General features: G+C 38.9%; 2 protein-coding genes across 2 annotated transcripts; both read right to left on the bottom strand.

The window, feature by feature from the left end:
* Positions 1-7: 7 nt before the first annotated feature.
* On the bottom strand, positions 8-4,176 carry LOC145497844 (uncharacterized). Its single transcript, XM_081477703.1, has 2 exons — positions 1,048-4,176; positions 8-969 (listed from the first exon to the last, which is right to left on the bottom strand). The coding sequence occupies exon 1, from the start codon at positions 4,130-4,132 to the stop codon at positions 2,795-2,797; it is 1,338 nt and encodes a 445-aa protein (XP_081333829.1). The 5' UTR covers positions 4,133-4,176; the 3' UTR covers positions 8-969; positions 1,048-2,794.
* A 3,368-nt stretch (positions 4,177-7,544) lies between these two features.
* LOC145498726 (T-box transcription factor TBX20-like) lies at positions 7,545-20,446 on the bottom strand. The gene is made up of 7 exons (XM_081478650.1): positions 19,420-20,446; positions 18,813-19,056; positions 16,763-17,036; positions 15,757-15,915; positions 15,012-15,088; positions 13,562-13,725; positions 7,545-11,520 (listed from the first exon to the last, which is right to left on the bottom strand). Exons 1-7 carry the CDS (start codon positions 19,514-19,516, stop codon positions 11,366-11,368), a joined length of 1,170 nt encoding a protein of 389 aa, XP_081334776.1. The 5' UTR covers positions 19,517-20,446; the 3' UTR covers positions 7,545-11,365.
* Between the last annotated feature and the right edge of the window lie 734 nt (positions 20,447-21,180).

The raw sequence follows: 21,180 nt of genomic DNA, 5'->3' as shown, positions 1-21,180 counted from the left end.
CCAACTCAGTCGCTTTCTTAGTTTCGAGTTTTTCTAGTAGTTTTCAGACTTCATTGGATTTACAACTTTTAAAAGAGAATGTCGTGTTTGTTGACATAAGATAACTTTCTGGAACAGTATCAACAGGAGGTATGTCTCTTGCCAATTCATGTCCAATGTTTGCGAAATGGCATTTAAAGGCTTCGGTCATTTTAGATGCAGAACTCGTGTCCCCGATTTCTATATCAGCAATAACTGTCTTCATATGTTGAGGAGAGCTCAGCTCATTAATTAGCTGCCAAGTTTTACGAGGATCTTTTCTGCTAGCAGCGAGGTGATCGCTAAAGTATTTGCGTTTGGCATATGTAATTGAATTGTTAACTTCATTTCTCGCTGTTTTGAAATCAGCCCAACAAGACTGATCTTTAGTTCGTTCCGCCTTCTTTTTCAGGAGGTGCCTTTTACTCATTTTACGTATTAACTCATACGTAATCCACGGGGACTTCTTGTTCCCAATTCTTTTCGATTTCATAGGGGCATGTTTACTGACACAGGTCAGAAACTGATTCTTCCAAAACTCCCACATTTCGCCGGGCCCAGGGAATAGACTAATAGCATCCCATTGTATTAATTCAAGGTCCGCTAGAAACTCCCCCTTATTGAAATTTATAAAACTTCGAGTACTGATAATCTTAACACACCTAGGGATGGTATAATGTGTTTTGCCAGTTAGATAGACAAGGGAGTTGTCGCTAATACCTAACGGCATAACTCCTGATCTAACTATTTTGTCTGCGGTATTAGTTACGCATAGGTCAATTAGGGACTGAGAATGAGCTGTTACTCTCGTTAGCTCCGTAATCAGTTGACTAAGACCAAAAATCTCACGAACTATTGTAGTCAACGTTCAACGCGCTACTTGGCTTTAATCGATAAGACGAAATGTGCAATTTAACCAGTGCGAAGAAAGCGATGAAAATGGAACGGTTGCTACAAACAAAATAAATTACAAGTTATAGACGAATGCAATAAAAGAAACAGAAATAACGAGCCGAAGGTAGACGATACTTACAAACGTTGTATGACTAGGAAGCTAAGGAACACGTAAAAGGAAAACGGCAGTGCGGTAAATGAAACGAGATGACGGTAGCGTCGCGATGAAAATGCACAAATAAACTATAGAAAGACGCATACAAAAGGGGACTGAAACAAAGGAAAATTATGCGAAAAAACCTAACAGAATATCGATAACGTGAAAGCAAGATAAACGAAAAGAATGCGTTGATCACGAAAGAATGCACGCACAGACGAAAAAAAAACAAAGAAATGTTACGAAAAGTGGATTTAGTCGTTTTCTTTTCCTGAATTTGGTCCATTTGAGGGAAAATATTATATGAGGAAATATTTGGAGGAAGAATTTTACTCCTTCAAAGTGCCCTTCTTAACGGTTATCATATGGCTTTGAATGTATGTTGTTAAAGGAAGCTTTATGCCAAGTTTTAACGGAAAATAATGTTTCGAAGTGGTCGTTCTGCCAACTTTCGAACACTCGTAACGATCCTTCAGCCTTCGTTCGCCTCGGAGACTAGAAGAACAATAGAGCGAAACTCTTTTGAATTTCCCGGCAGAATATTAATATATGCCAAGCTCCGCCTCCACAAACAATAGGACACACGCCGACGCTATAAGGCATTGAAATTGAGAGGTGATAAAATGTATCACTTAACCATCGTGTTTAAAGTAACGCTTTGCGCGAGTTGCAATAAACGAATTTTCAGCATGTCATCTGTGCAAGAAATGCAGCGCGTTGATCGGGAGCTCTTTTTAGAGCTCATTGAATCCCCGGTCAATCCCACTTTCTTGCACATGTCCACTCCACTGAAAGGCTACGACCCAATGTTTTATCTTCAAATAAACGGCGAGGCTCTCTGGCAGTGGCGCATTGTCAAGAGACAAAAACAAATGTTCACTTTACATGTAATTTCATCAACATAAGAAGTGTTCGGACGGCTCCCATGTGTTTTCAGTTAAAGGATAATTCTTCCACTGAATAAAATACTCTGCCTTGCCTCCTTGATTTCGTTGAGAGACTATGGGCTCAACTTCATAAATACCCATAACAACGGGCTTTTGCTTGGGTCGGTACTTATAACTGAGGCCATGATCATAAACGTCATCAAATAGTGATGCGTAAAAGCCGAGCTGTCTCGTACGCTTTGACATGTTACTCCAAAGAGGATTCTAATAACTGAATACTCGAACCTGGGCCTTTTAAATGTTTTGATCAATTAAAACGGTTCCAATTTTGAATAATTATCTCTCACATGCTCACTCAGGCGTAAGACGCGCTGCGTGCCTTTGCTTTTTTGTTCGGCTCTGGATTTCAAACAGAAATGTCATTTATTTTCCCCTTCATCTTTCGAATAGATAAAGACCTGTGTTGTCTTTTAAGTCCTCGATCAACGACAGACTACGTAAACCGATCGAGTAAAAGACTACGTCTGGTGAACTGCTTTGACCGGTCGAGTAAAAGAGGACAACGATAAAGTAGAAGAAAGCTTTATGCGCACCGTTCTTTCAATTTGGCAACGCTTTGGAAGAAGAAGTTTTTGTGGGAGAACTTTTGGCTTCCGCGCTCAAACCATTTCGAGTGTGACATGTCAACAAAAAAAGTGAGAATGTCGCTGCACACGACTTTGTTGACAAAAGTCTTTGTGAAGAGCGCAGGCCGCCTTTAAATTAGAGCGCTTTTGTTAGCTTATTACACCTTGGGATTTACTTCACACATCAGACCGTTTGACTGACAGCCGCCGATTCATTGACGAGAGCAGTCGGAATTCCGACAGCTAATATTTGTAATTATTATTCCGCGCATTGAAAAAATGAGCACTGCAAGTATATGTCGCGAAAGACAATAGAATTCTGCGCGATGATCTTCTTGAACAAAGGAACCGGTAATGCCAGCATCAAGCATGGCGTAAGTGAGAACTTCACTTTCTGCAGATCTCAACCTGACAGAAACGATGGGTACAGCGGAGACAGATTTCTCAGCGCCAGTGGCATTACAGGTTGCTTCAGCCATTTCAGTATGAGCATTCACGACATGATCCTTACGTTGTGGAGGCGGGGGGATCTGCTGCTTGGAGGCTACTTTATTGATGCGAAAGTTGTCATCATGAAGTCCCGTGGGATGACGACGTGAACACTTCTTACAAGTTCTCCTTTTATAGGCTTCTCGCCGCCATCGGTCTTGGAGCGGAAAAGGAAGCTTTGACACCATGCTTTGTAAGTTGTGTGGACGGTTGAGGATGGATAGAAAGGTTAGGGTCGACATCGCGCTCCGGCACTGACCAAGAAAGATGGAAAGTCGGTCTAATGCCAGTTCATCTCCTGACTGTATGTAAGGCCACTCGTTAATCTTCTTAATGTACGCATTCGATATCTTGTAAGGATCCCCGTACTTCTCCTTTAGGAGTTTCTCAGCTTCTATGTAGCCGCCGTTTCTATCCAGGTGAAGACATCCTTTGATGAGCTCCTTCGGTTCTCCTTGTAAGTATTGCTCCAAGTATTGCAAACGAACATCGTTAGCGCTGACTTTAGCTTCCACTTGCGATTCAAAGCTTCTAGTAAATGTGGAATATTCCAAAGGATCGTCAGTAAATTTAGTCAGCGTGAGTGACGGAAGTAAACTCTGTTGTTGTTGTTCCGCCAACAGTTCAGTTAATCTGGTTTGTTTCTGAAGAACATCATAAAACTGTGTATTTGGCTGCGTGTCGGTAACGTGAAACTCAGGTGCGAGAGGGTTTAACTTCGCAGGATGTCGCGTCGGCTTAGTAGGTGTTTGTGTAAGAGGAGCGTCATCATGGAAACCCGCAGTAAAGTTCACGTTCGTTACAGTGTTCGACGTTGCGCTTGGAACGGTGTAAATACTGGACACAGACGGAAAAGACGGCCCGGAGAGAGAAATTCCTGGTACCCGAGAGGTTTGTGTAGGCATTTCCGGCTGGTGGCTTAAATCTTCCTTGACGCCATTCTCGATTTCTGCGAACACACGTTCACGAACTTTAGCAGCTGCTAATTGTTCTTCTAACAGTAACCTCTCGGCCTTTTTCTCCAGCTCTTGCCTTTGGTCCAACATAGCCACTTTTGCCATTAATTCGGCCGCTTTCACCTTTTCTTTCGCTCTGCTAGAGTCGATTAAGGATCTCGATGTTGCGTGAGAGCGATGTGATGTTCGCGTACGTCTTCAACTGGCTTGAGATCTAACCTCCAAATTCTGCTCGAGGACCTCTTTCGCAGACGAAATCCAGCGAACGGTTTTTTCAATAAAATCGCTTATTTGCTTACTCTTTTCGGCATACCAATCGTTAGCTACGGTTAGCTGGTCACCTTCACCCTCGAGGTCGTCCAACAATACAGCGACGCATCTCGTTAATTCTTCCAAGGTAACAGGAAATGCAGTCAGATTCTTTTCCACGACGTCCACGTTTTCTTCGGTAGTCGCAAAAGAAACAATTTCCTTAATTTGCCGTTAGATTCTTTTATCGACAGTTTGACAATCTGTCCATCGAAGATGAGCGATGTAAGCCTTTCCTTTCTCGGTGCGCTGCCTTCGCCTTGTTACACCGGTAACGAGGGCCGCGTCCGCAGATTCCAAACTGTCGCTTTCCAATCCAATTTGTTCCTTTTGGCTTCCAGTGTTTTCGATTGGATCCATAACGTTTCAACGAATATTGTAGTCAACGTTCAACGCGCTACTTGGCTTTAATCGATAAGACGAAATGTGCAATTTAACCAGTGCGAAGAAAGCGATGAAAATGGAACGGTTGCTACAAACAAAATAAATTACAAGTTATAGACGAATACAATAAAAGAAACAGAAATAACGAGCCGAAGGTAGACGATACTTACAAACGTTGTATGACTAGGAAGCTAAGGAACACGTAAAAGGAAAACGGCAGTGCGGTAAATGAAACGAGATGACGGTAGCGTCGCGATGAAAATGCACAAATAAACTATAGAAAGACGCATACAAAAGGGGACTGAAACAAAGGAAAATTATGCGAAAAAACCTAACAGAATATCGATAACGTGAAAGCGAGATAAACGAAAAGAATGCGATGATCACGAAAGAATGCACGCACAGACGAAAAAAAAAAAAAAAGAATTAAATGCGGCTGCAACACGAACATTGATGAGTTTGGAGGAATTGCTATCTGCGAGACCTGGTAACAGGTTTGTATACCGTTTCGGGATCAGATCGCATGGGATTAAAGAAATGGATTGAACCACAAATACACGAAATCGCAAATTTACATGACATTACGAGATACGTGAAGTTCCGTAAAGCTGAACTCACTGCTTTACGGAGAGTTAATAAAGTGACGTAAAGCTGCGTGAAGTTGTCAATGCCGTAAAGCTCTGTAAAGGTAGTTTAAAGTGACCGTAAAGATCAAACTTTACGCCAAGGGATGTAAATTGCTGTAAAGGAACCTGAAAGGACATGTAATGATTTAAGTGCCTTTCGACAATTAGGCTTGCCACAAGTGGACTTCTATAAAATTAGCGACAAAGTTGCGTTAAACGAGCGCGACGAAGTCGCGAGAAGTGACAAACCGGCAAAACACCACGGAAATGGACTTTGAAGAAATCTTTTCGATAACCTGTAACGCTTTTGACAAGGGGAAAAAATGTTTTCCAAAAACTGAGAGACATATTCGAGTTGTTGGTCAAATTTTTTTCAAAACCTGACCAGTTTTAATTTTGTGTTAGTAAGAGGAATAAAGCTCGTTTCGGAGAAGTTTTGGTGTATTTAGTGGAGAAAGTCCCGAGACCTTCAGACAAAGATCTTTTCTCTGTGGGCCAAGTTTCTTCAATTTTTAAAGGGTGATAATTTTTTAACAACAAAGTGGTGTTTTTGTCAGAAGTGTATCTACAGAGGTATCAATTGGTTATATTAATAGTTGCTTTAGTTGACTTGAAAAGTCTGAATTAAGAGTACTTTTACAATTATTAACACATTTTTCCTAAGTTAGATGCAATGAGTTGCTGTTCCATTTTAAACTTATGCATGATGATTGTATATTCGTAAAATGTACTTAACGTCTGCGGTGCCAAGAAACTACATGTATCTTATTGAGTCTGATTTATTACATTTTAAAATAAATGATTACATGACTGCAACTTTTTGCTTGCGTTTAATTTTTTCACTGGAGAAGATACGAGTTGAATGAGAAATGTTCCAGCTATGTAACTACTTACCGGCTTACTATATTAATTTAACTGAACTTACACGAGTACTTCATTTCATAAAAAGTGCTTGAGCTTATTGGAGTGCTGAACAGAACAAAATGCGGACGATATTGGGCTTGCATTTACGTCGCTTTGATGTCCATAAAGCCGTATGAAAGGATGCCTTTACAGCGCTTTAAAGGGCATTACGGACATAGTAAAGTACAGCTTTACGCGACGTGTCCATAAAGCCGTATGAAAGGATGCCTTTACAGTGCTTTAAAAAAACTTTACGGACATAGTAAAGTACAGCTTCACCCAACTTGACGATACGATAAAGTTCCGTAAATGTATCCCCTTATGCGTCTTTACAGAAGCCCGTAAAGACGCTTAAAGTTCAACTTTACGATTTCGTATAGATCCGTAAAGTTCCGTAAATACGAGCTTTACGGCAGCTTTACGGCAGCTTTACGGCAGCTTTACGGCAGCTTTACGGAACAGTAAAGTTGCTATTTCGTGCTGTGGTTTTACCTCTCGACTGGTTAATTTGCACGGATGTGGGATTGCATTGCAAACATACACATACGTACTTTATTGAACCTCACCAAAGGGGCTCTCCATGAAATAACTAAAAACAACAACAACAACAACAATAACAATAACAACAACTTGAAAACAAACAAGGCAAAATGATTTTAAACCCGACCTCAGCCATGATATAACAGCAGCACTGATCTCTTTTTAGCTCTATCTTGCATAGCTAGTCCTCTGGAGATTCAACGGTCAGCCAATTTTCCTCTTTGGGTATGGCGCGCCACGTATGTGTTTCATAATTCATATTTTTTTTCTCACAAGGTTGTTGAAATGTACAAGATCAGTGTCTAAGAACGGTCAAACAAAAGTTCACAGTCTCGTGTTTTACAAAAGAATGCATTACTTATTGACATGGGAAATATCTCTGAAATGAACTAGTTAAAATTCACATGTGAATCGACATTTTATGTTTTTGATTTAAAATTAAAGACTCGTTGACTCTCCATTTTACAGTGTATATCGGTAAAAGTGATTACTTCAAGCCAATAAAAGACAGGTCTTTAGCTTGCGTGTCGGCAACTATACCAAGATCAATCGTATAAATGCTCTTATTTTATAATACCAGTTTAAAATAATAAGCTCAGAATACCCTAAGATCACCGTTAATTAACTGGTGAAATAAAAACTGAATATTTATAGTTATTCTTTCGCCTAGTAAAAGCATTGAGTTCATAGGACAAACTAAAAATATCTTATGTCTGAGTCACTAAAATAACTCAATTGAACTTTCAAAACTTCCTAATGCGTCTACCCCCACTTGGAAAAGAGGGCGTTTGTATCAGTGTATTTTTGTACTATGTGATGTCGGGAAGATAAGCAGTCTGGCCGTAAACTGAAGATATTTTTGCCAAGATGTTTAAGGAAGCTGACGAGTGAATACTACCACTGTTTCTCAAGTGATGGCTACAATATTGGTATCACATAAATGCCCAGCAATTGGCGAACCTTTAATATAGCTTAATAGGTTACGATAGCGAGAGTACAACCTGGTAAAACACCCTTAATTTAAGCTTTAATTGATAAAGCTCAAACACGAGCTCGGAGATGCAACTTTTGAAAAGTTTAAAAAATTCTACTAGGAAGGTTCTGAGCCACCTTAAATTTTCGAAAACAATATAATCCAGATTACCTTGTACATAAATGTATTGCCTGAGAATGACTGTAAATTTCTAGCCTGTGTAGCAGACGTTCCCTTTCAAGCGAGTTCCTTGTTTCTTGCCTGCTGATCACGCGAAAACTGGGGTGACGGAGAGAGGCGTGGTGGGACAAGATTTTTGACTGAGTGAATATAAATCGGTAAAATCGGTACAGAGGCCAAAGATAGAAAAGTGTCTGCACAGGCAAAATGTTCACTGGATGTGTACGCATTGTCGTGCTGTTTGACCAATTCATTGAATTGCCTATTATCAGGTGATGTTGACATGTTCCAAAAGTAAAAAGTACCTAATCTTTCTGAGGTTTTACTTTCATCAGTCGCAAGATACTATAAAAACAAGACGCTTACAAAGTTGTAACTTGACAGGGTGTTTCCGTTAAAATGACATCTCCACACAAAGCTGTATACATTTAGATGAAACATTTCTCAAAATAGCGAGCGTATTCCTAAATCTTGGCGAGGTTGTTTACATATCAATCATCTTTCGTATCCCAGATTCTCGACTTCATTTACTGAACGATTACTATAGCCATAGCATATGATCACTGAAGATTCAGCAAGAGTCGTTTCCGTTGAAATATAAAGCAAAACAGCTTTGATTTTAAAAGTAAGACTACACTGTAAGTAGAATATTTTTTTTCGTTTTGCTACTGTTTACTGAGAGAAAATTTCTTCATAGATCACAGATCGATTTATGTGCACTCTTTTCTTTATAAGAATATATTTTATAGGAATATTTTAAGAAGGCTGAGATTTTTAAAGGAATATAATTTAGTGTGCTGAAAATGTGTAAATATAATGCAATTATATGTTTTTAACTACACGATTTAAAATTATTTCTTTCTCTAAACGGCTAAACTAGCCCCACCCCACATAAAAAAAACCCAGCAAAAATAGCATTAGCCGCATGTTCGATGCTAGTAATATTTCTGCAAGAAGTTATGTGTGTCACAGCAGGCTTTATTGGCTGCAGTGTAGTTCCAAAATTACTTCAACGCCATCAAAGCAATGAAATGGAAGTGTCATACGCTATAATCTAAGAATGTTTACAAGAATTTATTTTCAGCCTAAAATAGGCAGAAAAATAAAAATATTCTCCCTGGCCCGTAGAAACAATATTCGTATTAAAATGTTCGCCTTCAAGATTATGTCAAGAATTTATTACGGGATCTCCTATAAAGGGGAAGTTCTGATATCATACTATGTTATATATCAGGCTTCTACAAGAGTCATTCTTCAGCATAAGCTACATGTAAACATACCCGTACTATGTTGTTTGCACTGTTTAATACAGTGTACGAGTACTATGTTTACTAACTATGTTAACTTTATTGTGGCGGTCTTATCGGGTTCTCCAAGTGGAACACACAACGTACTAGTACCAGTTCTACGCAATCTTCACCTGTTTCGTTTAAGGATGGTCTGCTTAAAACTTTCAAAGATGATCTCTAAGTTGTGCAAATATTTACTTTACTTTCCTGGTTAATAAATATAAATCATATTATTAAAATAACAATCTTCCTTTAAATTAATACTTATTGTAGAATATATTACTTCCCATAGGGTACTGTAAGTCAAAAGTACAAAACAAGCATGAAAATATTAGTTTACATGATTAATGAAATACATTTTCCCTAAAGTTTTCAGCGCATACTAGTGAGTATGATGACATCATGTTACCTAAGGTGATATAAATAAACAAAAACAAAAACAAAACAAAAGAAAAAAAAGAAAAAACGGTTAAAGCAAGCGAATTATTTGCTTTTCTTATCCAACATTTACATTTTAACATACAGTTATGTTGTATTAATACCTATGGGTTATTGACCAAGCTTGTTCGGTCAAGATGGTTGGACATTGGCCAAGTTCTTTTTTTTGCATGTTTATGGACCGAGACGGAGTCGAGGTCCATAAACTCGCAAAAAAAGAACGAGGCCAATATCTAGCCATCTTGACCGAACAAGCTTGGTCAATAAAGGATTTATTATATGGCTATTTGGAGGAAATTTTTCTTACGGGACACGACGGGTAGTCCCGAGCGGGCAAGATAGCTCCATCTTGCCCGCTCGGGTAGCCAATCACAGCACAGGATTTGATTCATCTTACCCGCTCACGGAGCTGGCCATATAATATACTATTTATATCGGCTTTATTCTCGAAGAAATAAATCAAGGAAACACGTGCACCTTCTGTTTCCTTGGTCTGGAAACGATAATGGAAAGCAAACCACGTGCTTATTTATGTTTTGTGCTCGGCGGTGGAAAAGATGGGGAAATATTCGGGAAACTTCTTGTCCCCAGTTTGAACTTTAAAAAGTTTGGAACAATACAAGGATCGTGCTTTAATGATTTTGAAGGTTCAGAAAACGCTCGGAATCTCTACTATATTTCGGTAGAAGCCGAATGTTATACAGGGCTTATACAGTCAGTGTCTTGGCGATCATATCGTGCGGCTTGTGGGTCTGAAATTTAGTGATGTTTGGATGGTTTTATGCTCGTAAAATGCATTACAGCAATACATCATCAAGGGTGCATAAAGTTAAAGGGGCTTTAACACCGTATATTACGTCATTTTTTCGAAGTTATAATCTATCTCGACATAAGAGCTCAGTAGAAAACACCAAAGAGGCTAAATTAAACAAAACAACGAGGGCTTAGCATGAGGAAGATTGAGAGGGATTACAAGAAGCAAACTTGAAGTTTTGGGCTAAAGTCATCAAGGCATAACTTCTGCAAGACTCCTTGAACTATAATCGTCAAATAGCGATTTTAGCAGCGACAATCCTTCGACTTCACATAACTTAAACCATAAGCATTTTGTTCAAGCATCGGGAAGGCGAATCTGCCTGATCCACCTCAGGCATGTCATAGTCCAGGGAGCTTAAGCAACGACGACGTCGACGCCAAGGACGATGCCTAGTCAAAAACGAATTTATATTTTACCAGCGAAATGCGCAATTGTCTAGATCTGTTCAGTACGCCAATGGCTCTAAAAAACGTGCTCAGGTTAAATATGCTTTGACAGCGTTCAATTCCAAATGGAAAAACGAAAAATTAGCCGTCGTCTTTCGCGTTTCCCAGACTACGCGGAACATGGCCATTTCACGTTGTTGTTTTGCAGAGGACGGCAAAGAAATTTACAAAGATGTATAACGCACGTGCACAGCTATTGTTTTGCTCATTAATCTTACGTTCTCGTTGCACGTCGCCGTCATGGTATGCTTAAGTTCCCCACTCCCACGCTCTTTGGGCTCGTCGCGCAAACTACGTCTGCTGAAACGCACAGCACATTCTGACGAGCCCCAGAAAAGCATCTACGTAAGAGGCTAGGCCTATCAGGATTCAGGCGGTAAAGACCAATGCGAAATACATAGTCTGTTAATTAAGTGCATTTGATCATCGCCATCTACTGTGGAATGCCATTGCAGTATGGAGAAATACAAGGTGAAATTTGTTTTAGTGGCGATTCTATCACGAAAGGATTGTTTGGCATTTGGAGATGAACGTCTGTGACTGGGCTATGGTGCACCATTCCTTGATGATTGACAGATGACAGGAGATCTAAACAACAAACAACAACAGCAAAAAAGACAACTTTTAAGCATGACAAACCAGCAAGAAAACTGAGATCAAAAGTTTTGAGATAACAACCCAGGAGCCTCTCAGAAACACAACAACAACAACAAGTTATTTATAGATTATATGTTAATGGAATTTCCATCTAGGCGAAAATTAAATTATCAATAATTATCGGTAATCCGTTACAATCTCGCTCAACCTTAATGATATTTGCTTCTTTTTTTTGTGCCATACTCCCTGTAGCTTATTATCTTAGCTTATCTTGTTATTTATCGTCCTAACTTTAAATTTTCCTGTGTTGAAAATTATTAATATTATCACCTCTCCATCCAGAAACTAATCCTCGGGGAGGGGGGGCGGTAGAGGAGTCCAGACATGGCGTACATATGGAAGTACCTTCCCCTCTCCGCCATACCACTTCCTTGGGCTTACATACGATTTTGTCTTACCGGATATGCTTCTTTACATTGAATACTATAGCTACCGGTCTTGTTAATATAGTTATTCAAATCCTATTATATTTTAACTTTGGGTTTGAGCTCATTAATCTTATCATCTAATCATAACTTCCTGTGATTGTAGTCTTTATGCGTGAGACAAAAAAAGAAAACAAAAAAACCAAGTGAAAACTGATTTTGACCGAACTGAAGATAAGGGCAGCAGAACATTTCTACGCAAAGAAGTTTGTCTCTAATTGATAAACTACAATTTTGGTCAATCGATCTGTAAAGTAGGTGTGCAATGAAAGACTGTATTAGAAAAGCTTCTATCCAGGTGATTCTATTTTGGTGTCTATGACATGCAAAATAGTTTTAACCTGAAACAAAATTGTTTAGCGATTGGACTGGCTTAGTTGAAAAAAGATGATTGCCCTGAAAGAAATGCGATGGACAAAATTGAAGCAACTGGATTTGTTTTTAAGCCAATTTGTTTAAGAGGGAGGCTTATAAGCTTAAAAAAAAAAAAATCATATTTCCAAAAGAACTTATGATGTTTTATGGGAACTCTTGCTTAGTGTGAATATGATGTCTTGACATGAGAAAATTGCATTAAATTTTCAGTCTGGAAAGTTACACTATTAGTCCTTGCAATCTCTAAAAGTTGGAATTTGCCTTCCAAGCTTTCATTTACTTATATTGTATAAATTTTACTGGGGAAAGACCCTGTACTGAGAAGGCGCGTGCTGAAAGCTGTTCTAACTCAAGGTAAACACAGAACTAGCACAATTTGTTGATTCTGAGCAAAGATAATTTGGATTTTGATAATCAAATTAAACGAGTTGGTCTCCTTTGTTTTTCTCGCAGTGGTTTCTGAAAGAAATGAATCACTTATGACGAAAATGGTTAGTTACAAGGTTGTTAATATATTGGATATAACATTTGAATGATAAGCCAGTATTCAGTGACAAATCCTCTACTGAAACACAGCTCAGACAGGTCCAGACAAGCATACTTTTTCATTTTCTTCTCGCTTGCAAAGAGCATGCTGGAGGATACCTCCCGAGATGTCATTGCCATTTGAAGGAGACCAGTCTTCCACAGTTGCTATAATCCCTTTAACAAGGAGTAAATTAGTGCCCATGTTTAGACTAAAAACTATTCTTTGGTAGGAATTTTGTTTAAATACTGTGATTTTGGCTTGTTTGATTAACTGCAGGTGAATTAACAATGAATGTTTTCGATGTCGAGAAGAAGTTACTCGTCAATCTTCCAGTGATTTCCAGAACAGCGGGTTTATACTTGCTATGCAAATATCATGGTTTTGGGCTCTAGCTTCAACGAAAGTACTATTTATAGTTAAAAGTATTTCCGGACTCCATGATCTCAACTGAGTGACTGTGACCAGAGAAAGCATATGAGCACGGTTTTGGATCTGTTTGCTAAAAACTGCTTTTTCTCCATTTGGGAAATAAGTTACAAAGCAAAACAATCGGTAGGGTCTCGACATCCTTATCGGCCTCTCCATGCAACATTTTTAAAATTTAATACTACAGTGTTTGTAGTTTTCCAGACCAATCACTGACCTTCATTGAGACTGACCATACATCCGGTGCAGTGCACGTCCTTCGCTTCCATCTGATGACTTTGAAAGATAGCCGACGGTAAGAAATGACTGGGCAGATACGTGCTGGGAACAGATACGGGGTTTATATGACCTTGTCGATACGCCGCTCTGTGAGGGCACTCTCTATAAATAAAGACGAGAAAAATAGATTTTCCTCAGTCCCGCGCAATGCAAGACACCCTTATAAAAAAAAAAAACCATATATAGCAATACTGTACTGAATTGTTTATATTAATACTGAAAAGGGAGATTTAAAACTTATCATGTCAGCTTGTCCCAGGTTTAAAGAAACTCTGCCTACATGGCTGCTTTGTAAGTTCTCTATCATATTTCTTTGGAAACAAACAAGTTAAATGCCGGTACCTACGTCCGATTGTCATTCAGGGGAGCGTTTATTTCTAATAAAAATCAACGCATGTCTTTATTCACCACCATCGTTGCGTTTGATTAAGGAAAAAAATTGTCGTGGCTTTCATATCGTTTCCACATTAGTTTTGAGATTTCTTTACAACAGCGTTTATAAAGCAGCAGCAACTAGACAATGGTTTAGGCTATGTTTAAAGTTTCAGCGGTATCTCGTTCTGGTGGCGTGCCTTATAAGGGAACTTTTCAAACTGACAGAACTGAAGTGTTAGGGTATCGCTGGTATAAATAAAACTGAGTGCTGTAGTTGTAGGTCACGCTATTCAAGGAGTTTGCAAATAGACATATGTCTTCAATTACGAATACGACAAACATCACGAAAAAGGACAGGAGATATTCATCATTAATTAATGTTTAACATAACAATGTACTCTCTATACATTCTAGCCTTGTTTTGCGGACTTGGGTCCAGTTGGGGAATCGCTACTCATTCACACACATTTCTGCCTGTATAAGAATGGAGGCTCCATATATTCCCCTGGACATCCCTATACTCCTGAGACTGTTGCACTCTTGTCAATTCTCGAGTTGGTTTGCATTTATTCAGAATTAAGAAATGGGATTACAAGAACATATCTTTTTGTAGTCACTGTTTCCCTTTTAAAGTCTAACCCTCTGTTCTCACAGTCATTCAATTAATTTACTTCTTAACTTTATGTACCTCTGTGGATGTAATCCTGGTGACTAACTCTTCAAATTAAAACTTTTAAGCAATATTGCGCTGTACTGTTGTTAGTGTTTAATTTTTTGTGTGTGTCTGTATGTGTGTGTGTGTGTGTGTGTGTGTGTGTGTGTGTGTTGGCAACCAATGGAATTTAGGACTTCTTTTTCAATGTTCACTCTAGGGCACTTGGTTTTGCAAGAGATTAACCAATGCGGTACATAAAAGAATACTCCATAATCTGTTATCTAAGCGCATACTTGTCTCTCTCTAGGATTGTTTCCTATATAAATGATATTAACAAGCTTCGCCTATCAGTACGTACCTCTGCACAGGCAATATCCTGATTGAGTCTCTAAACCCCTTTGCAAAAGGATTGCTGTCAATTTTTAGACGTGTAATCTGCAATTTATGATATATAACCTTAAGCTTGAGCTGCAATACCTCATGATCGGGAGCTTTTTGTCTCTGTCTCCGAAACATTTAGCTAATTTATCATCCATGGAATTTTGTAAAGCTAGTGGATAAAACGAAGGGCCCAGACCGATTGGCTGTTAGTTAAGCTGCAACCGAAATAAGATTATTGTAGGTGTGCCAATTCTGGATCGATTTGTGTAGAAAACAGACTTGAAACAAGACTTAACGCCCTCTTGCAACCTTACTGGCAAAATAAACATTTTTGTTTCAAATCACCACGCTAAAGATTAAATAATGCTGCGATCCCCGAGTATCCTGAACATAACTTATTACCGCATTTTCTTTTCGTGACCCGTCCACAGTGTCTGCTATACCGTCAAGCTGTGAGAATATTTTGTTACCCTTCTCCTGCGACGATATCAGAATATTCATGGCACTTTGGAACCACTTAGATTAGCTGTAAGGGGAGAATGTTTCAGACTTGTAACAACAGTTCTGTGCCCTGTGCAACAGATAGAACGAAACTAGACAAAAACAACGTTCTCGTTAGCTCGTTCCTGACACATACTTAATTCCATATATACTCAGAAATAGTGGAGATTACAATGTAGGGCCCATGCAAGTTAGTTGCCTCACCTGATTTTTTCCCTTACCAGTTGGTTTTGATATGCTGTTACAGCGATAAAACTTGTCTCAGGGAACTCGAAAGTCTTTGCTTCTTTGGAATGAAGGTCAATAACTGAGGCGGTGTGATCACGCTTTCTGACAACGTGTACTCTAGGCTGATACTTATGCATGGAGTTCAGAACAATCTATGCAGAAAAACATTACAACGTATAAGAATAATGAAGAATTTTTAAGCCAGTTGGGAAAAGCAAAACATCCTTTTAGATGTTAGACATCCGTATGCAAATTTAACTGCGGCAAGAATGGACAAAAATGGTAGCGAATGCGGTTATGCTGCTTATTGAAATAATAAGGAAGAAATACATAGAGTAAAGTTCTAGACCAAGTTTACGACGTCATTTTGTTAAATTGAAACGAGTTTGGTTTGGAAAAGAAAACAAACATCAGCGTGAGGCGATGCTTGATGTTAGTAATTGAGGAAAAAAAAACTTCGCTTAATCCCCCGCAAACTGATCAAAGAATACTTCCTCTTTAGAAGGGTCCACGATTAAAATTCGTTAAACACAAGTAACTATGAAATTGTACGTTTAAAAACCGCAAGGAAAGCATATTAATGCAGGAATACCACGAAAAACAAACAGAAAAATCTATGTGTTTAATTTTACTGCTTTATAGGGAAGTAGAGTAAAAGGGACGACTGAAAAGAGAATTCGTAGAGAAAATTATTGCCCAATTTTTTATGGTAGCTCTTTTGCTATTATTATTTTTGGAGTTATTTTTTCAATCTCGCCTGAGAAGTTAAAAGGATGAAAATTCTAGCGAGTACAGGACAATCCGCTTTCGAAACACCGCCCGTTATCTGTTGCAGGGAACCGGCGGAGATTGAGGGTTGGCCCACCAGCGAGTTGCGGTAACTTTGTCCTACATTAGCCTGCACGTAATCTAACACAGAGAAGAGCCGTGGAAATTAAATTTAATTCTCTATCACAAACCTTTGTACAACACTATACACATATATGAATGGCCACTTACATGCCCATTTTCATCAGTGCCGTTGTTAGTCAGTTTCACTTTCTCGAATGATATGATCTGCTTTAACAGCTGCTCGCCTGTAAAAGGTGAGTCTGGATGCATATAAAGTCTAACAGGAGCTGGTGGATCAGCTTTACCTGCCACAAGCCATGTTGAACGGTGGTAGGCGTATCTATAGCGTTTGTCGTCAACAGGCACTATATCCATTAGGACCATGTAATTTGCATCTAGGCTGACACCGTTCAGTGATATTCGAAGGGTTGGAAACATTCTCCTTTGGAAGAAAGTCAAAGCTAAAAATTAAAATGTAGGTGCCCCATTTGTTTCCCTCCCTTGTACACATGATTCTAACATTCTAGAACGTTACTATTTTCTCTTTATAAAGTCACTAGAACTGGGGTTAATTTACTCGAACACCCTTTGTATTCAAAAGTTTTCAGTTATCCTTGGTCAGTCTGCAGCACTCGGCAGTTGACATAACTCACGAAATTAGTGCACCAAGTGCGATTAAAATGAATACAATTAAAAAAAATAGTATTTTGTTACAACAGCCTAGACCTAGTTAATCTTGTTCTAATAGAACAATAACTCATTCTTGTGTGGCAGAAGCAAGAGACAATTGCTAAGACCTTGCCTTGAGCAATGAAATTGACCATCTTGCAGTATTCCAAGGAGTTACACAGAACAAGGTAGCAAATGTCAAGTTATCGCTGAAAGGGATGCAGTGATTTACATTAACAACTACGAATCGTAAACCTTCGTGAAAATTAATCACAATGCAAATTTTTTTATTGAGTTTTCATGCTCTTTGTTTTAAACACCCCTCCTGTAAGCATAGTGTTCTCCGAAGCCACACTTAGAAAGAAACGGTACCCGAGGTGGTCTTCCCGGAGTGGGAACTGTTCCTATTAAAATTGCCGGTCCTTTCAGAATAGAATATAACATTGAACCAGAAGAGATTATTTCTGGTTTTAAGTAAACCAACTGGCTACGTAGATCTTTCATCTATTCATTTGAAAACAATCGATATCTGCCTAGCAAGACAGAGCCGTGGAGGAAAGAGTCCGTTATCTGAATGTTATTTTAGCTTACCTAATTAATTGTTTCTGATGGTATTTTTGGAGAAATATCAATTTAATACATAAAACTGTGCTATATGCCAAGTAAAGAGGGTTAAGATGGAGAAACATAGATTCAATCGCGAATGCCAGATCTTAGGTAAACAGAAAACTCGAGAGGGCTGCCTCCCTCGAGAAGCATAGTTTGTATGGCGTATTCCGATGTGCTAAGTTTATCACTTCAAAAGGGTCTAAAAAACTTTATGATTGGAAAGAGAAATTTCGAGTTAAAAAACACACATCTAAACCTGGGAACCAAGAATAAAAAGTTCTTGTCAAACACTCTCACATTTTCCTTTGTTCTAATTCATAGTTACATAACAGCCAAGCAGTTGGAAATACATGATGTTGGCAAGAGCAAGCCATGGACTTGGCATACCGAACGTTCACAACTTAACGCACACTTCATTCCAATTTCACTTTTTATAAATATCACTTTAAGGAGTTTACAATTGCTCAATGTAACTAGTTAGCTGGTTTCGTGAGTAATTTTGGATAGCATTCACAATACCTGTCAGTAAGCCAATAAATAAAACATGGTGTGAAGTATCCAAGTCACTGCGGTCGCCTTTGCAAAACAACCGAATCATTTAGACCACATTATCGCACACGAAATACTCCGTTTCAAGTATACTGTTTTTCATCGCCATGAACGTTTATATCAACGTCTTGCCACCACGGTGAAATCACGGCGTTCGGTAAGACTTGCTAGCGTAAACATTTATAGTTTGGTATGCCGTCTGCGGTCAGCTTGGTAATGGCTTCGTGAAGATTGTTCGCAAGTTCTCAATTTTGGTTTCTTTCTAAAGGAGTAGTTGTTGGTTTTTAAGTCATTTAACTATTCTTTAGTTAGTCAGGACCTTAAGAACATCTCAAAACAATAATCTTTCAGTCGTACATCGCTAAGGAATACAAAGCGGCTTCAATCTCACCTTCCTGACTTTGTTATGATCATTTCTGTTCCCAATTCATTGAAGCGATCCCATAGATCGCGACTCTCTAAAGTAGCTGTAATAGTTTCTATATCTTCAGAGACTTCTAAAGCAGAACAAGTCCCATTAGGAGCATCATCGGTACCGTTTTCCTCGCAAGACCTAAGCCTCTTTGAAGATGTACAACCCGGCACGTGAGTATCTTCACTGGCGCAGGGTTTCTTCCTCTTGGCTTCATCTGCGCCTAAAGATAATAAATAGGAAGGACTCAAAAGTGTTTAGATCTATTCAATAATCGCTTCACTGGGAAGAGGGGTCTAAAAATACGAAATTTCACCGTTCCCCAATTCCCCAAAACTTGCAGTGTTCGATATTATTACTTAGTGATCGATGAGAGCCAGTTTATCAATTGTCAAGGCGCACAAGACTACCATTCGAGATCAAATACAATTTCAATGATTTCACAAGAAAAATGAATTCCCAATGATCGAAATGGGATCCAAATTCATCAAAACCGTTACTTCTCATACTTGTCTTTCAAGCAATAGTTTACACCGAATGATGCGAGAACTGAACAGATACGAGAGCAGCAGAGTGTATGAAATACCGTTTTCGTCCGAGGCCATCAAGGACGCAATCGAGAACGCTGTAGCTTTGGAGGAAAGGTGTGATTGTGCATTGCGTGGATCATAGCATTCTCCCATGGCGTCCGAGTCTATTTACAGTTCCCTAAATCCTTCATCTCACCCACTGTTGTCTCCAAACAAGCCATAAACAGCAATTAAAGGAACTGTTGATTGGATCTTGGCTTATGCGTTGTGTAAGCCAATCAAAACCAACTGGGTGAAACTGAAACACTGTTGATTCACACTAAATACTTCTAATACGAATATTGGTTTGTGGGTGGTACTGGGTTGTGTTTGTGAAACTGCGTTTTGACAACGGAATAGTTTGTTTGCAATGTACGTTGTAATTTTGGCATCGATGAATTAATGTTCGTGTAACGTAAAATGGCCAGAATCTCGCACATTCCAAATCGGTCTAGACAATTTGACATGAGAATTCGTTATCGTACTCTGCTTTCACCTCCGATGACCTGCCCTGTTGGACTACGAAGTAACAATGCACAGGATAGGCTACAGGCAATTGCCATATTATTTCAAAGATTTTCTTCCAGAAGCAATTACTTACGTAAAATACATGAAATGCAAAATGAATGTTCTGAAAGGTTGTGTAACATGAAGCGCATTAATATATGGACTGTAGGGAGACAAGAAAAACCTGGAACATTCCTTGGAGTTTCAGATATTTCCTGTCATGTGTACCTTGTCGTCTTAAAAGTGCAATTGTTAATGAACTCCAGTAATGAATTTGACTAGTGCCTGCTGCAAGCCGGACTTCGGTTGGATGTCTAACACTGACATTTGTAAATAAAGGCCCTCGCGGAGAACATCAGTTATTTGTGCTAAACTAACAGGTTTCGGTTTTAAGACAGACTTTTTTGAACGAGATATATGCCTCGTAATTATAGCGACTGCCACTGACATGGTTGTGCAACAAGGGTTGTGTTCATCAGATCAGAGTCATACTCCTTTCCTTACAATCACTAGTACAGTGCCGTTGTATTGCGTATATATACATGTACTTACCTTTGTACAGGCTGCGACATTAGTCGTAAACTACAGTTCCTTGAGCTGTAAAAGCAATAATTCAAGACCAATTGACTATCAGACTTAATCAACACCTTCTACGGATACATCCATGATCATCTTAGAATAATGCACCTTATCTTTAGGGTTTTTAAACTTCAGTTGGTTTACATATTTTCTTTTGAGTCTCCACCCAGTGAGAAAACTGGATGTTCTACCGAACGCGACCTTTTCTGTCATTTCACTGAATAGGCTTCGACTTAGCTGCACCTGCTGGTAAAGTTTCTGGTATAAACATTGCTTTTGAGAAGGAAGATGAGAAAAGTGTTGACAACATGTTACATAGTTTGTTTACGGACATCTGTTGTTCCAGATATCGACAAACAGATAAATTTTAATAGCATTTCCGATTCACATTTTAATCGAACACCGCCAAGCACTACCATGGCCAAGTGTGTCAAAGCTAAAAAGGCTCGTATTGTCTTAGGAATGTGTGGGGGATATCTAATGGAAAAAAAACAATTCCTGATTATATATGTATCATCCTGAATAAAGTTTGTTGACAGTCATTCCAAAGTAATCCGTTACCTCACTCCAAAACAGGAATGTTATCTGTGTTGCTATTATGTAGTCACCACGTTGACATCGATAATTGCTGAATTGAAGATCGTTTTCGTCAATGATAGCCATTTTACCGGTGGTTTATCCTCAAGTTGAAA

This window comes from Orbicella franksi, chromosome 9 (genome assembly GCF_964199315.1).
Source record: "Orbicella franksi chromosome 9, jaOrbFran1.1, whole genome shotgun sequence".
NCBI lineage: Eukaryota > Metazoa > Cnidaria > Anthozoa > Scleractinia > Merulinidae > Orbicella > Orbicella franksi.
This window is presented reverse-complemented; position numbering and strand designations above follow the sequence as displayed.